The sequence below is a fragment of the Trachymyrmex cornetzi genome, unplaced genomic scaffold (assembly GCF_001594075.2).
Source record: "Trachymyrmex cornetzi isolate Tcor2-1 unplaced genomic scaffold, Tcor1.1 scaffold148, whole genome shotgun sequence".
NCBI classification, from domain to species: Eukaryota; Metazoa; Arthropoda; class Insecta; order Hymenoptera; family Formicidae; genus Trachymyrmex; species Trachymyrmex cornetzi.
The window spans coordinates 666,623-685,012 of NW_017296070.1; the positions used below are offsets into that span (position 1 = coordinate 666,623).

Here is an 18,390-nt window from a genome sequence, read left to right on the forward strand (position 1 = left end):
CCGGGAAATCAAGAATCGATTAATGGCGATAGGAGAAGAACAGGAAACCGGTAATAATCAAGATAAAAGACTTGACCTCAAATAACAAGCGATTGGTCGAGCACTAAGATCGGACCTAAAAAGGCGTACTCTTAACAATTATTGTTAAAAAAACACAGCGTAATTTATGCAAATTTATTAGAGTTCGACGATATCTTTTATTTTATTCATTATGATTTTTTTTACATAATTTTAAGTTTTTCATTTTTTCTTCTAGAGGATGTCAGGGCCAAGGTCTTTATTAGAGCAAAACCATTTTTATATGAGGGCCGTCGTTATCTCAGATTGCAACAACTGAAAATGGACTTCAGCGTAAAGGATATCAGAATGGGAGTCGAAAACGTGCTCAACACTAACAGCATATTACGTAGGTTCTAATTTCTGTATAATAACTTTTAAGTTGTTTCTTTCATATTCCATGTTTTCAAAAAGAATACAATTATAATCTTAACAGTGCAATAATATTATACAACAAAATAATAATATATCTCAGGATAAATAAAAAATTTATTTAAAAATTGAACCAAAAAATTAGATCAATATAAATTAATTTTAAAAGAAGAGTTAAGTATGTGTCTAATAAACGCCATAGAATGGAATATTTTTTCATTAATTCATTTAGAAAATACATTTTAAATATAACATTAATTTTTAAAATTTTGAAACATATTCTAATATCACTTTTATTTTAGTGGCGGCACTCAATCTTTTCATCAATACCAACAGTCAAGAATTGTTGAAAGAAATGAAACCGGATCTAAGGAGGAAACTAGTACAAGTGATGTCGAGTTTCGTCGAAAACCTTTTTGCTCAAGTACCATACGACGCCTGGATTACGGATTAAACAATTGTGTCTGATAATTATCAAGAGGAAAACCAATTGCGTCATTGATGCACCTTTGAACGTGGGTCTTGACACGGGAGAAAAAGAACTCTCATGCAATAAAAGAATTGTTATAGAGTGTACAATGAAAATCATGGATAGACATAAATATCGATTATTTTTAATCGGTATTTCCATGCGTCGAGACAAAGTTTGCACGTAACAATTAATAGACTTTTAAATCTTGCGTAAATTGCCCGAGGAACAATCTACATCTGCAAATGTTAAACAATTGCACGGCATATACCATACAGGGTATTTTATATAAACTCGTATCACACACACAATTCAAACGAATATTCTTCGAAAATATTGAATCTTATTATTTACTTTGTTATCCGAAGTATAATAGTGTAAAGATATATATTATATATTCATAAAAAAAATTAAAGAATTTTAAACTTTAAGATTACAATCAGTAATAAATGTTACATAAGTATATAATTTAGAGCGGATGTTAACCGTGGATAAATTGTATCAAACTTTTCTTGCTTTTATTGTTCATTATTTATTTTATTTTTATTCCATTAATAACCTCAGAAAAACTAAACTAATGATTAAACATTCAAAACATTTTAAATAATAATAATAGCATACACAGATGGCGTATAACATGTTTAAATTATCCGGATGTACTGTTATTTACCCCGGATCTACAATAGGTGTTTTAAGCCTTAAGCCGTAAGAAATTGACCAATTACAGTCGAATCCGAGAAGAATAAGCGACTGTGATTCGCCCATTTCTTATGGCTTAAGGCTTAAAATCTTATTGTAGATCCGGATTAATGTCATACATATTTGCAGATTTATAAAGAATTAGACAATAGATAACATGTTAAATATATACATATATAATGATAAAAATGTAAGTTTTGTACACAATTATATGTATATATACGTGGATATAATATAATATCCATTCTTTTCTCTTAATATACATATATTAAATAAGCAAATTAGTATACTTACCAAAATAATTAACTATTTAGTCTTCTTATTTGAGCTCCGTTTTAAAATAAATTATTGCCTTATTTTGTAAAGCTTTTATTCAGTTTATATATTCCTCTATTACATATTACCACGTGTTATTTTATAAGTAGATAGAGAATACAACAATTTTAATTATTTAAAAAATTATTTCAATGCGCGTATAGACTATGTATTCCCGTAAAAATTATTTACAGAATTCACGACATTTTTTCATAGTAAAATCGTTACATCTGTTATAATACGCAGAATAAATTGGATTATAAGTAAAAATGTATTTAATAATATGTTTTTCCGTTTTACTTTGTAAATTTGCGTCATTTAAATGATAAGTGTGACTATTATCGCACTGACACGTGAGAATAATGTGACAAATGAGTGTCAACTCTAAGGAACTCTAAGAATCATAAAAACAGAATCATTGATAATAAAATAAATAGAATAATCACAGAAAATATAAATAGTATTTTAAATTGAATTATCAGTCATATTTGCACACGAGTTATATTTCAAAAGACGAGTCATATGACAAATAGATGAGTGAATAATCTGTCTTAATGAAAAGCAAACAAACTATCGTGTTTGTAATTAGAGAAATCATGTATGTACATTTTTATTTATCACCTCTTTATGTACTTGTAATGAGCAGGCATCTAATATCTGACGCATATATATTCAGTGTCATTATTTGTTGTACCTAGATGATATAATATTCCATGCAAGCCAAGTACAATAATTATTTTAAATATGAATAGAACTAAGGATTGAGAAATATATATGAGATTTCAAATGAGAAAATAATAGCAGCAAAATAATAATTCTGACATATAATAATAATTCTGTATATAATACAATACAATCAATTATGTTTCTTCAAGTTAAATCGCGTTTTTTTCTAAGAATTCTGACAAATAGATTCATTATCCTTGTGCTGAATAATAAATATATAATAAGCTGATTATTATTAATAATTTATTTCTTTTCATAACAAATTATACGTTCAGACATTTACGTCAAAGATCGCGATTCAATTAAATTTATAAAATTATGTAATATCATTTTAAGTGTCGACAAAAAATGCGGATTTATATTTTGTATTTCTTGAATATGAAAAATTAATATATTTTAAAATATTGTTAAACGTTATGTTATCTTATATAAACAGATACGTTAACTAGAGATATAAATATTAATTTCTCGCACATTTGCACAGAGATTCTTATTTTTTAAACGTTAGTAAAAATCGGTGACAGTAACCTGAGCAAAGATCGCAAACTTTATTCCGACTTTAATATCTAGTAAATAATATTAACATTTCATAAAACGTATATCAACAATAAATATGATTACTGTATTTGCGTTCTTTCACAGGAAACCGATCATCACTGAGCACGTCTTAGCACCGAGGTCGAAGGCATCTTGCTCTCTACATACGTACACGTCTATGTCAACGTTACGCGCGAGTGTCTTCACTATTATCAAACTAAAATCGCAATACCAGTGATTGACGCTCGCTCTGACATAAGAAACCTGGTATCTGGATTTATTTTGCTGATTCGCGGGTACAATGCCCATTTGTGGTATGAAATTATCAAGTCAATGGAAGCAGGAAATCAAGATTGTTCTTTATGCACGTATCCTCTGTGATAACTGACAGCTGTTGCTAGAAATAATTTCTCAAAATATACACAATAAAAAGTTCCTATTTCAGGAAATGTTTTATTGTTTGGTTTGAATTGTAAAATTATCAGAAATCTCTTAGTCATATAACGTTAGTCGAGTCTATTTATAGATAAAATTTACTCGGAGAGATATTATGTTTTCAATTGATTTTCAAAGAATGACACATTGAAACTGCGAAGACACTTTATATGGACATATTTCAAATAGAAATGAAGATTAAAGATCCATTCTTTTTCGAAGAATATTCTGAACTAATATGTACACTGATGTAGTAAGTTGGAGCGAAATAAACTATACCTGTTTCATTCCAACTTATTGCACCAATGTACACTAGATCAAAATATTCTTCGAAAAAAAATAGACTTTAGTCAGGAAGAAGAAATTTTATTTCTGTAGAAAACGATAATTGTGCTTTATTAAAAGAATTTTAAAGTATTTTATAAATTAATACAATTGAGGGACTATATAAAAATATAAAATGTTATCTAATTCTCTTCTTTAAAATAAAATAATGTACAAAATATTTTTTATACATAGTAAAAACCGATTTTTTTGTTAATGGATAAAAAAATAATTATAATAACTAAACGTATTACTTTCTATTTTTTGGAATAAACATTTAAGATTGCGTATTAACTACCACATGCTGACTCTCATTAGCCCTGATTTTTTTAGATTTTTTGTTGTTTAATAATTATAATCTATCAATATCTTGTACTCATTTAGGTTTGATAAGCATTATGTCACAGTTCTGATAACTTCAATAACTTCTTCGATTTGATGAATGAATACCAATTATGACATTTTTTACTAATCCCAACAAACTTATAGCGTATTTCGCTGGCAGAGCTTGTGCGCACTCAGTGCACTTTAAAGCTGTTGTACATAAATCGACATAAAAATGTACGTTTAATAAAAATATAGAAATAAATTAAACCACGAAATCCTTAATGCATTTTATTGTGATATTTGATAAAATATACATTGGGTATTTTATTAACTGAGATCTCTCACTTTTACAGTGTCAGATTAGGTTAATGTACAACAACTTTAATGTGCACTGAGTGCGCACAGGTTCTGCCAGTGAAATACGCTATTAGTTATTCGTGCTCACGTAAACAATCATTCTCGAAGATCAGGAAGTTATTATTGTCGCCTGTAAGACTTTATTTACTGCATTTCAACGGCTCAACATAGTTTACAGAAATCAGAATTTTAAAATCATAAAGTGCGAAATGCATATGTATTAGAAATGTGTTAGAAAAAAATGACTAGAATTTAATCGTACATATCTTATATAAATTTCAATCGTTTTATAACATTTTTTAGATTTTCAGAAACTGTATTTTTATCATTTTAATTATTTATACATACATATATTATTTATCTATTTATATTTATATTATATTTTTATTATATATAAATCTATAAGAAAGTTCTACAATATAAAAATAGAGTTATTTGATTTGTTAAAAGATATTTATTTTATAAAGTATTTAAAAAAACTTTCAAAAATTACTATTTTATTTGTAATAGTTAAATATTGTGTACATACGGCTTCGTTTTATGGTTATGACTATTGATGTGAGTACACTTTGATTCTCGCGTATTATTATTTACATAATCTTTTAACTTTAGGAAATACAGTGAAAAATTATACTTTTTTTACATGTATTTACTTCCATTGATTCGTGAAACTCATCACGCATTCTTCACTACTCTTTGGTACGCATGCATAATCACATTAATGGTCAAATAGCATTGTCAGCACGTTGCGTAATATACATATACGGATGATATCTTGAAATATTTGTCTTTTATTATTTAATCACTTAAAAGCTATTTTTACAAAGAAATTACAAATAGGCCGTGACTACATTTTAAACATTTTAAAATCTTTCTCAATTTACGGCACATTAAATATAACGAATTTTCGTCAAAATACAACATTAGATGCAAACTTAATTCGAGAAACAAGTATACAAAACCTACGTTAAAGTTAGTTGTTATACAGCAATTATAATTTATTAATTCATTAAAAAAGCTATAATATAAACGTTTCGGTCATCTTCAGTATTATAACAAACTTTTTTAAAAACAAATATATCCTTCATACATACATTGTTAAAAATTCCATGAAATTTAATGTACTTTTAAACTTTAATTAACTTTTATACAATTTGAATTTAATTTCACGATATTACATTAAATTTAATGCATTTATAACTGAAAAGTATATTTGTGTACACGCACCGGCAGGAATGGTGTCCCCTGGCGTTCGGCGTGCGGCGCTACAGTATTTTACAGTATTAAAAATTTTTATGCATAATTACAACATTTTGTGTATAATAAAAGTATTGTTATAAATATTGGCGAGCGAGAGACACCGGGGTATCTCACTTGACTAGTAACAAATGTGTGTGACAGCGAAAGGACACCGCGAGTCGGCATCACATCCAATTATGCTTTCTCTCTCAATCATGCGTTTTGCGCTAACAGAATATCGGAGTGCCTCCTACTATTTTCTCCCTTCGCGTTCCTCCGCATTTCCAGTAACACGCACATGTGCGCTTCGGTACAAGTGTGTACATGTACCTGACATTTTATGAATTTTTCATGAAACTTTATAAAATTTAATGTACTGAAGCCATTAAGTTTGTTACTAGATTAATTTATGTTTCTATGATATTCGTTGAATAGATTATGAAATTACTATTTGCCAAGATCGCGAAAAACGTTAAAATCAAGTAGACAATTGTTTCTTTATTCTCACAATTTCTAAAAAAACAAAATTTAATAGTATTTTGTTTTTAAACGGTGGTTAAACTTTTTTTCAAAATAGAAAAGTTAGATCAAAATTTTGGTGATATGCGTCGCCAGCTTCGCAGTAAATCTCTGAAAGGGAAGACATCGAATAATCATCTTGTAAATTGGATACAATTTGAAAGAGCAAATTTAAGCTTTTAATTTAAATGCCAATAGGAATAAAATTTAGAAAAAAACAGAAAAACTAACATTACAATTATTTTTAAAATGAGTTTTTAAAAAAAACTAGTGGATTCTTCAATTATAATTACAATGTAACGAGAAATTGATTATTTATGTAGAACATATCCCGAAACTTCTCTATTCGGTCAGACATCATATGACCTTGTCATTTCCTCTTTGCTTTCAATAGAAGTCCATGAGATATGATACTGAAGCAACATCCGTGATACCGTTTAATAAAAAAGCATATATTAGTCTATCATTGTCTGCATAATATGCATGTCCACAACCAAATCACCCATCTGTACATGTTCATTCTCACAATCGGTACATGCACTTTTCTTTTTGCAAATGCATAAAGACAGATATCATACAAGTAACAATAATGGCTTTTGTTTTGTTTGTGGGGGGTAGCGGGTAATATGGAGAGGGAGAGATGGTCATTGTTATAAGACGTTCAGATTGTCGGATTATACACTTCCAGCCTGACTATCCTCGGACCACTTGCCGCCGTGGGTCCTTGGTCCAGCAACCCCATCGTCGAATCTTGCACCCAGGCCTTTATTGCCGGAAGATAATTTTGTTGAGCTTCCTGTCTGCTCATTTTCTATTTTTTGAAAAATGGCATCAGCGAAGGCAACATTTACGATCCTCTTGGCCGTGGCGACGAGCGGCGTGATAGCTTCACGAGATATACGTAAGTAAATAGTACAGGTAAAATCCCCCAAAAGTAATATTTATATTTTTAATATTGACTTAAGTACTAACTAAATAATATCAATGGAATAAAAATTTTTTAAAGATAGTTTTATATGGCTTATTTATTTTTGGTAAACTTATACCGTTTCTCTACTGTACTATTACACTATTATATACAAACAAGTTATTAGAGAGAGAGAGAGAGAGAGAGAGAGAGAGAGAGGGATGAATGCTAAAAGTATGTCTGTTATTAGCATCGTAATTAAGATTTCTGAATACGTTTGCAATTGAAAATAAACTCATACCTATGCGCAAATTAAGTTGATATTGTCAACATTAAGATTAGGTACTTCTGATAATCTGTAATTTTTGTTAGAATTTATTCAAAAATAGAGTACACAGAAATAAAATGTTATACAATTTTGCTCGAAGAATAAATTATTAGACAAGAAACATTTGAAAAATCACACATCACACATACACATATATATACATGGTATCTTACAGGAAGTGTTGAAATTAATCAGTTATTGCTAAAAGCATACAGGAAAAATAAAATATTTTTAGTAGAGAAAATTGGCAATTTTATTTACATATAGAATAAGGACATTTGGAAATATTTATTATTTAATAAGTATTTATAAAAATGCTAAATATTGCTAACTTTGATAAAACGTAGCTTCTCGCATAAGAAACATTTGTCAAGGTTTTTATTTGTGTTGAGTAAAAAGTCATATGTGTTATCAAATTCAATACTTTTGGACATATAAGTTTTAACCTTATTTTTTATGTTTTTCTAATTGCTAAGAAATATTGCATAAAGAACATAAATCAACTTAACAAAATATACGTTTCTCTATAAATATAATTTATAAAAAGAAACGTATATTTTGTTAAGTTGATTTATGTTCTTTGCATTAATGTAAATGCATTTAAATAGTGAATGATAAATATAAAATGCGCTCTTAATCGAAGATCGTATCAATGCATTATATTAAAAGAATATTACATTATAAAAATTAAATCTTGTATTTATAAATAGGACAACAAAAAATCCAAAAAAACAGGGCGAATGAAAGTCAGCGTGGTAGTTAATACACAATCTTAAATCTTTAATCTAGAAAATAGAAGCTTTATTCCAAAAAATAATAGTACGTTTCAGTTCACTTTGGAACCATCCTCAGCAATACAATTTCAAAATATCAATCCCTTCATGTTCAAGAAAAAATCACCATCATATTAACAGATTTGATGTTGTAATCCCAAGACATAGAAGGAGTTCGTCTCGATATTGGATCAAGCCAATTACAATTTATATTCACTAAAGAGTATCGAGTTAAAAAACGCATGTTGATCGCAGCTCGAACGAAACGTGACTCACTTTATAAATAGAAATTAAACGGTAAATAAAAATTAAAGATTGGTATAAATTTGTAGCAACGACCGCTTATTATATAATATTTCCAATGTTACTATATTTATAACAATCTTATGACGGCTTTCACTATGATTGCAGCCGAGTTCCTGCACGTTTGTCAAACGCAAGATCCGCATTACGAGACATGTGTCACTGAGAGTATAGAGTATTTGAAACCGTATCTTAAAACAGGTGTACCGGAATATAATATTCCATCGTTGGAACCTCTCATACTAAAAAAATTAGAGTTTCTACCATCAAGTAGTTTACGACTAGAGGCAACTGATGTTGAGGCAAAGGGTGCCAGCAACTTTGTACTTAAAAAAGTGAAGTAAGTATAAAAAATGTAATACTATTTATTACAGGATAGCTTGCAAAGATCAGTTTTAGAAGATGCGAGCACGCGACACCGTAATATGTCTGTGAAATAATTATAACAGTATAAATACTTTAAAAATTTTTTTATATGCAGGTTTGAGAAATATTTTTTATCGCTAATCCTCTAATATAAAGTTAAACTTGACATTTTTATACAACATTTTTTGCAATTTTTAATACTAGCTATGTGGATAACTTATTTTATTTCATAAATTAGATGTTTTGATTTAATTTAATTTAATTTGTTAAACAAAACATAATTTGTCTTTTCCTAAACGAACGATTAACGTTTTTACAAGAATAACGTATGGTCGTATATAGTGTGATGTGAGTGACATAATAAAATTCAAGTTACTGAAATCTTACAAAACAATTTACTTGTGTCTTTATTTTTAAACAAGCGTTTTGAATCTCTGCACAATTATGCATTAGTGACCTTGAGAGGATATTATTGGATAATGATCACATCCTTATGAACAAAATTTTAGTCTACGAATCATTCATAATATTAAATTGAATCATACTGCACATCCATCCATTCCTCTCTCTCTCTCTCTCTCTCTCTCTCTCTCTCTCTCTCTCTCTCTCATCTCTCTCTCTCTCTCTTTTTCTGCTTAGCGATAAATCCAACTAGATTACATAAGATTACAAAGAAGTGATTGTGCACATATGAAGTTTATGCTGCCGTTGACTTGTTACGTATGTTGTATGTCTAGCAAAATAAAGAAATGAATGACGTTTTTAAATTTTAAATAATTTTCCTTTTAAAAGAAGTTGACGTTTTATTAATATTTTTTAAATAAGTCACTAATGATTTCTTAAATGCATTAAAAATATTAAAATTAAAAACTACTTACGAAAAATTTTATATATTTTTTTCTAATATATTTTAACACGTGATACAAAATTTTTCGTGTAATATTTATTTTCAATGACTTTATTTTAATACTTCCACGCATAGAATAATGAGACGATCCAATTGATTTAAAAAGACACATAATTATATTTAAAGAAAATTATGCAATTTGTAATGTGCAATTGAGGAACGGATACTGTGTCGTTTGTATTCTACGCATATATGGCCGTGACACGAACACTCGAAGTGTGTCTACAAAGCGTTAATAGTACTCATGCTTACTCCTCGAAGATTGCAAGAAAGGAAAAAAGATAAATAATCTATAAAGACCACAGAAAACCGGTCGGAAACTGTAATCGCCGGTGGTGTTTCTCGATACTTTGTAGCATTCGAAATTTAAAAAGACATTTGTTAAACAATATATCAAGCATTGAGAAAGAAATAGAAAGAGACAAAACTTATAATAGCGTTGTAATAATGTGAATACAGTAAGAAAGGCTCCACACTGTACATTGAAATTGTCAGTTATTGTAGTAATTTCCCATGTATGAGAACTGTGAAAGAGAGATTCACTATTTTAATGACAATATATCGTGTATCTATCGAGATATCCATCCACATTCCATAGGATTCTTATTATACATACTGTTCATATTGACTCTTTGTATTATGTATTGCAATATCTAATATCTTGACAATAATGCCAGGAATTTGTAAGACCATAATTTTCTAACAATTAAATGTAATTTATTGTAATTTTGTTTTAATTACAAGCGTATCTATTAAAAATTTTTACATTATAGTAGAAAATTACGAAGTTAAAACACAGCATATAGTGATACAGTAGTAACAATAACTGTAATAAAATTTGATAAAATCCATGTAAACCGTAATCTTTATATGTCAGTCTCAGATCAAGTGAGATTAGTTGAGATACATGAAATAAAAACCTCACTTGCATCATTTTAAGGAATTTCTGTCATAAGTTAGTTAACATAATAATTTCATTTGTATAAATGGAAGTTGCAAACATGAATTGAAAGATGTGATGAGCGTACAATAAACTTCTCTCATTGTTTTCCTGATTGTATGCTAATGCTGTATTTCTTTTTTCCAAGACTCGACTTCAATACTTTGATCTTCTTGGTGGATGTGGAATTGCCAAATATTCAAGTTGAAGGGACATATAGTGTCGACGGCAAGATACTGTTAATTCCGATTCGTGGATCCGGCCCGATTCATGGCAATTTCTCAAATTGCATAGGTATTTACTATTATATAAATTATAATTCCATAATTTTATACATTTGACTTATTTATCTTATACGATCTCGGTTAACTTTTCAGGCGCCTGTAAAATGCAAATTGAGAAATACCTTGACGAGGACGGCGAAGAAAAGATGCGCATCACGGACTTCAAATTGAAAATCTCAGTAGACAAGGGTACAATAAGGCTAGATAATTTATTTGGTGGCGAAAAAGCCCTTGGAGATGTCGTCAATTCGGCTATCAACAACAATTTCGATCTCTTCCTGAAGGAGCTTTTGCCGCTCGTGGAAAAAGCACTATCTGACTCATTCCAGAATCTTACTACCAGCATTATTCAACAATTTACATTCGCCCAACTCTTCCCCGGCGCATAGATCAATATGTGGTAATCCAGACGATCAGGCGGGCTGGAAAACACTTAAATAAAATTTGAAGCTTTATTGCAAAATAAGCAATGGAGCGAATTAGGAAAATTTATTGCTATTTTTCACTATATTGAATCTTTTTTGCATGAGTCAATTGAGTTTTACATTGTTAAGTTTGTTAAATTTTTTAAAATTTTATAATAAATATAAATGACCTAATCAAGACACACACTAAACCAGAATTTAATTTTGATAGAAAATAGGAGATCAAGAAATTAAATCAAAATCATGGAACAATCTTCGTATTATTTAAAAATTCAATTATAATCATTTTGCAGAAAACGTTAATAACCTATGATCTGATAGGTTTAATCAAGCGTTTGCACAACATTAGCTCTCAAAAGGAGTAACGTTACATAACAGAATATTTTTAAAAAGGAAAAACAAAATAAGATAAAAAAGTATTAGCCAATTTTTTAAAAAAATTTAGAAAAACGTTTTTGTTAATTTTATTATAAAATCTTTTGAACATGTAATTTCTGGATTTATTACCATTATTATTAATTGCAAAAAATACCTAAGTTATTAACAAGCACTTAGAAATAGATGTGGAAAATTCTTGATCGAAAATCAAGTGCTTTTCTATTTTGTTAATAGAGCACAGAAGCAAAATGTTTGTTTCAATTTCGATTCTTTCATTATTCACTCGATGCAATTAAAAACTTTGAATATACGTCAGTGCAAACAAAAAACGATTATCGGCGTATAGTAAACAACACACTGTGCAAAAAAGGTCTAATTGCTTCGTAAGAAGGAAACACCTGTAAAATCTTTGTGATTATAACTTACATATTTGTAATAATAGCCTTTTAATTAATGAGCGTACCGATCTCGATAAATTCAATGCATTATGAAACATTGAATAAAGTTTTTGATTGCAGTATTTGTTAAACAATATTAAGATTATTACATCTTTTATATTTTATTTCCCAAATTCATTATAATTTATTCATAAAATAACTCATATATTTTTAAAAATGTGTAATATTTTATAAATTAATCACAAATTTATCCTCAGTATTATTACACATTCACAATAATAGTACCAGTCCATTTTACGAATTGTACTGTGATATTTAATTTGTAATTTATTACAAAAATATTAAACAATATATTTAATTTAGTAAATGTGTTTGTAATAACGTTGTTGCATCAACAAATAACCAAAATATTAGTAACAAATATTAATAACAAAATATTAATAACAAATTGTATTGAATACAGATAAGTAAATTCTTTGATTATGTAAAATCTACGTCTAACAACTTATAATTTATCAGAAATCATAAATTATGCATTAGTTGCAAATTACACAGTTATACAATAAACCTTTTATGGAGACCTGAATAAATGAAACATTTTCCGATGTGTTTTATTTATTCGCTGAAAACGAATCCGCAGTGGAATTGGTCTAATACGTCATGTTTTCGAAAAAAATTGAGGTTAATTGTGTCAAAATTGACGTTTCTGGCCATATTTACCATTTTTTGGTGGCTATAAAATAAACTTTTTTTTTTCAATTCATTTAAGCCACTTTAAAGTGCTATCTTTTACCTATAAAATAAACTTATATTTATTACGGAACGATTTTTTGTTATATGCATAATTAACATGAAGATTTACTGCCTCTCTTACTGCAATTTTTGACCGACTCACCCCGATTACTTATAACGGCTCATTGAGCTGAAGAGACGCGCCCTTCTTAGATACAGGCGATATCGGTCTCCTGCAGACTGGCAGCGCTATAAAAGTTGCGGAATAACGTGAATATTGATGTTCGTCGTGAGAAAAAGTCCTTCCTCTCTACCTCCCTTACAACTGATTCCTCGCTCCAATTCTGGAAAAATCTCCGTGCCATTGGCGGTGCACAATCCTCCTCTGCTTCTAATACCTTATTCTTGATACCTTATTATTTCTCTACCTTATTCGTCTTATTCCTCTAACTCTTTTGCTCACCTTTTTTCCTCCTCTCCTCATGTTTCCTCGACCTTCACCTTTGCTCTAATTACTCCCAGTGATCTCTACAATATTTTTGTAGCTCTTCTCCTATGGCGTACGTAAATACGACTATATATCTCCGTATTACCAGAGATCTGGCTGGCTTAAGATTTGGCAACGTTTTATTCTCCACCTGTGCTATCTTGTATTTTCTCTCTTTCGCTCCAATACTCCTCTATATCTGAGAAGTCTCCTTCGCTCAAACTCAGAACATCATTCCTCTTTTAACCCTCTTGTCATCAGATACCAAGATTACTTATCCTTCCCCATATATCGGTCCACTAAGTTCCGTGCCGCTTTCTCCTACACCTCTGTCAAATATTTTAATTTCCTTCCTGATTCAATAAAAACCTCTACCTCTCTTTCTTCTTTCCGTTCCGCTGCCTCGCGTTTCATCGTGTCACTCACAGTATTTAAACGAAACTGGTGTAATTGGTGTGTTTGCGGGTATGTGCGTGTGTATGATTTCAGCTATTGATTTAACTCTTATTGCGTTGTTGTCTCATTCTAGTTACTGGTAGGCTTTGTAACAGCAATTCTGCCTAACCATTTGCAAGCTACTATTGTCTATTGTATTTATGTTTATGTTAACTATAGTCTATTGTATCATATTTTATGTTTATTACTCTGTTAATATGTAATCTTTTCATATAGCTCTCTCTCTCTCTCTCTCTCTCTCTCTCTCTCTCTCTCTCTCTCTCTCTGCAATAAACTAAACTAAATTAAATTAAATTAAAATTAAATTAATTAAGATCGCGATATTGCCGTCGCGTGTGCACAAGTTATCTAAATCTCCTCCAATTTTCCTCTACTCGTAATATTCATGCTCGTCTGAAAACTGGTAATTAACATAAAATTGACAATAAATATAACGTGAGTATAATTGAGATTTATTAAGTGATTTGCATATTACATCTTTTTGTTTAAATTTCTTTTACCAAAACAATCACATAGGTGCAACAATATTTAATAATTTAAAGCAGTTTTCTTCAACATTATAAAATACACTATAACAAACACATACAGTATTTAATTCTGTGTATATTACCTTAAGTAATTTATTTTAATGTATAAACTTTAATATATAATTTTTTTTTAGTATTTTTATATATGTAGACATATTTACGTTGTTAATCCTCAACTACAGCAACTGATCATTAGAAATCGAAATATAAATTTTTGAACGATCGTACAATCCGTATGATACTATGAGATTCTAAATTGTAAGTAAAAAAAATTTGGGACCTTTTCCTTCAATCGCTGTAAGACGGGGGTTCACTTACATTCTTAAAATTAAAATTCTACACTTCAAGCAAGACACTTTAGAATTTAGGCGTAGTTTTCATAGCTGTAATTGAGGGTTATCTAAATATATGAATAGTCATGAAATTAGAAAAAAAAGATATATAGTATATATGTAAGAGATAGTTAATACATATTTAGAATATATAGATGTTATAAGATATAAATGTAAATACACATATATAACAAAAAGCATATCGTCGCAATTTTATGTCTACATGTTCTCATTTTTTCTAATAATTGTACAACACTTATATCAAATATTGAGATATAAAATTCTTATAAACATTATGTTCAAACTAGAAGTATTTAAAATTTTAATTTAACACGAAAACTTTGTAATTCCGAATATTCTTTAACCCTTTCGTACATCCGGGACATATATATCCCATCTACAAAAGAAATTATTATTTTTAAATAAGTAATCCTATCAACTTTTATATCTTGACTTCTTTTAAAGAAAAGGTTCAAGCTTCATGCCAAAAAATTGCACATTTTGAAATGTAATATTTTCATTAAAATATAGTTAGTATCTAAACTTTGCAAAAATTTTTTGATGGTAAAGAATAACTATATACTAGTCGTACATTATGTAAAAAAATCATAGAATAAATATTAATTATATACTTAGAGTCTGTGATCACAACTTTATTATGGTACATATTATAATATTTTATATACGTAAAAAAAAACTGTGCATAATTCAAAAGTCTTTTTCTTTTAGAGAACTTTTACCATTTTAAATATATTTTAGGTTGAATAGTCTCGTGTGTGTGTGTGTTTGTGTTTATACGTGTACGCAACGATATGTATTTAAAAAAATAAAATCCGAAATTCATATTTTGAATATTTCAACTTTTCATAACAACCGTCTTAAATTCGTCATTTTGAATTTAAATTTTAATAGTAAATTTGGAATCAGCACCCCCAAAAAAACTTATAAAACCGTCTTCATATGAACCGTCTTTATATGAAATCTCTTTTAAAAAACCCGAAAGTACGAAAGGATTAAGTAAATCATGAAATCGGCGAAATGACAATGGAACTCGAAAACTTATTACGTGATTTATTCTCGATCAGGGAAAAGCTCGTCCAACGTAAAGTGTTTAACTATATTATTGGAAAGCAAGATAATTCGTTTAACAATTGTTTCTTCTATTGCCGGCTTGAAAACACTAATAACCTCCTGTTGATTGTTGCCTATAAAATTGCTAATGACTTCATTTAATCGGCTTAGTTCTGTGTTATCCAAGCCATATTCAGCGATGTATCCTTTGAGGTCAAGATTTATCTTCATCTTTGCTAAGTACACGTATTTTTTGCCGTTTCTAGTTACTACATTCATGTCTATGTTTACCTTTGCTTCAACATCATCTGCAAAATTAAAATAATTGTGGCGAAAAAGTATTAAATTATGAATCATTACATTGAAACAGACATTTTCTATTTTCTGCCTTTCTAAGTATAATGCAATATCGATTATCTTACGTACTTGTAGTGATGTAAACCGGTCCCTTGTGAACAATAGGCACCAGTAAACGTATGTCGAAATCATATGTGGCATTCAATTGAATCCGTCTAAATACAAGCTCAAAATCGAAGTGAAGTTTCTCGAGATCTGATTGAAGGTATTTTACCTTAAAATCACAAAGTCCCGTCACTTGTACATTTGTAAGAGATATTTTAGAATTAGATGTATCAGAAATGATTAATTTTTCAATAACGAATGGATCATTCGGCTCAACGTCTAATTCCGGGATTCCTTCGCAGATCTTGTCTTTTATATTATCGATGTTGTCCAAAATGCATTTATTAAGATTCGGATTTTTGCGTCCACATATATTAATAAAGGAGGCTATAAAAAATATAAATTACCTTTATTAAAATCAAAAATAATAAGAAAACGGCTCAAGTGATTATAAATCAAATATACAAAAACAAGAGCTAGGAGCCAAACATAATATATTTAATAAACAAATTTTTCAAAAAGCAAACATTTCTATCTTTATTAAATGTAATTATGAATAAAATCATCAGTATTAGGATAAATAAAATAAAGGATGATAAAATGTGAAAATTTTAAAGAAATACCCAATTCTTTTATAATAAAGTCTGTGATTTTAAATTAAGATAATTTAATAGAGTTAAAATCAAATCTTGAAAGATATAATATAATATAACACTTTTAATTAAATCGTAGCATAGATACGTGAAATAATAATTGAAGAATTAAATTTTATATTCAATTTTATATTTATTCATGAATTTTATATTTAATAATAAAGTGTTTCATAATAAAAAGATTCTGAATATTGTTACAGAATTTTTATTTAATAATTTTGTTATACTATTTTCGCATTAGGATACTCTACACTTTTGAGAATATAAATCTGTTACAAGCGACTGCACAGCAAGTCAAGTCTACGAAATATGTTGTTGCGTTGCAAAAATGCTTTATAAGACGTTCTCTTCTAGATGTATATGCTATATATCGTAAAACGTGTGATGAAATGTTCGACAAGAAATTCTTGTCGAAGTTGATATTGGCTACACCTGTAATTTTAATTAAGTGCTTAAAAACTGGAACACAGCTTCTTTTCGTAAGCATTTTTTTTCTAATATGCGTTCACGTTATTGCTATTTAATACTACATGTTCACGACTTGGCGAATGCGAGGCATGCAGTTTGTATTACCTCGTTGAGTTATTGCATTATACCTAATAATTAACATTATCGCAATGTCTGCAAACTTCTTTACACAACGGTCCAACTTGAGTTACGTTTTATTATTTTAATAATTATTAATACATTCCGCGTAATTGTGATAATTATAATAAAAAACATTTGTAATTTTTTTATGAACAATAAGGAAAGAATCATTTTTTGACAAAGATAAGTGTATATTTTTTTTTTTACTCACGTATTTCTGCTGTAACATAATTTGTTGCTATAAGCGCAAAAGCAAAAATTATAATAAACATATTTCAATTCGAAATTTATCTTATAAAGAAACACTTTCTGAAGTATATATTCTGAAGCGAACCAAACAGCTGTATAACGAATAAGTATTAAGACTGATTCGCGCGTAGCGATGAAGCTTATATATATATATATACACGTCCTCGTTCAGTGTTTTATTAACCATTCTCTTTCTTACTCTATAGCCATGACTCATTTAAAATCTACAACCAATTTCTGTTTACACCAGTAAAGTTAAATCAATTTTAACAATAAATAACGAAAGAATAATACTTTTTTTCATAAAATAAAAAATAAATATTTAAATTAAAATATATTTGATATATGTGCAAGACATGAAATAATACTTATGTTGCATCTACATGTAAATTAATTTTTAAAAAGTGCCCATTTAAACGATTCAAAAAGTACAGTAAAATCAGTGCAGTAGTAAAATAAAATTACAAAAATTGATAAAAAGCTAATGCTCAATTTTTTTACTTCCAGA

At 28.7% G+C, this 18,390-nt stretch overlaps 3 protein-coding genes across 3 annotated transcripts in view; 2 read left to right on the forward strand and 1 right to left on the reverse strand.

The window, feature by feature from the left end:
• Positions 1 to 1,203, forward strand: part of Jhbp2 (Juvenile hormone binding protein 2) — a 3,967-nt gene extending 2,764 nt beyond the window's left edge. The window contains exons 3-4 of the mRNA XM_018502628.1: positions 257 to 406; positions 732 to 1,203. Coding sequence (XP_018358130.1) covers positions 257 to 406; positions 732 to 883 — 302 coding nt within the window. The 3' untranslated portion in view covers positions 884 to 1,203. The remainder of the gene's footprint in view (positions 1 to 256; positions 407 to 731) is intronic.
• A 5,843-nt stretch (positions 1,204 to 7,046) lies between these two features.
• On the forward strand, positions 7,047 to 11,746 carry LOC108757931 (protein takeout). The gene is made up of 4 exons (XM_018502633.1): positions 7,047 to 7,277; positions 8,796 to 9,027; positions 11,049 to 11,194; positions 11,278 to 11,746. Exons 1-4 carry the CDS (start codon positions 7,202 to 7,204, stop codon positions 11,571 to 11,573), a joined length of 750 nt encoding a protein of 249 aa, XP_018358135.1. The 5' UTR covers positions 7,047 to 7,201; the 3' UTR covers positions 11,574 to 11,746.
• A 3,986-nt stretch (positions 11,747 to 15,732) lies between these two features.
• Positions 15,733 to 17,991, reverse strand: LOC108757933 (uncharacterized). The gene is made up of 3 exons (XM_018502635.1): positions 17,845 to 17,991; positions 16,417 to 16,779; positions 15,733 to 16,298 (listed from the first exon to the last, which is right to left on the reverse strand). Exons 1-3 carry the CDS (start codon positions 17,903 to 17,905, stop codon positions 15,991 to 15,993), a joined length of 732 nt encoding a protein of 243 aa, XP_018358137.1. The 5' UTR covers positions 17,906 to 17,991; the 3' UTR covers positions 15,733 to 15,990.
• Between the last annotated feature and the right edge of the window lie 399 nt (positions 17,992 to 18,390).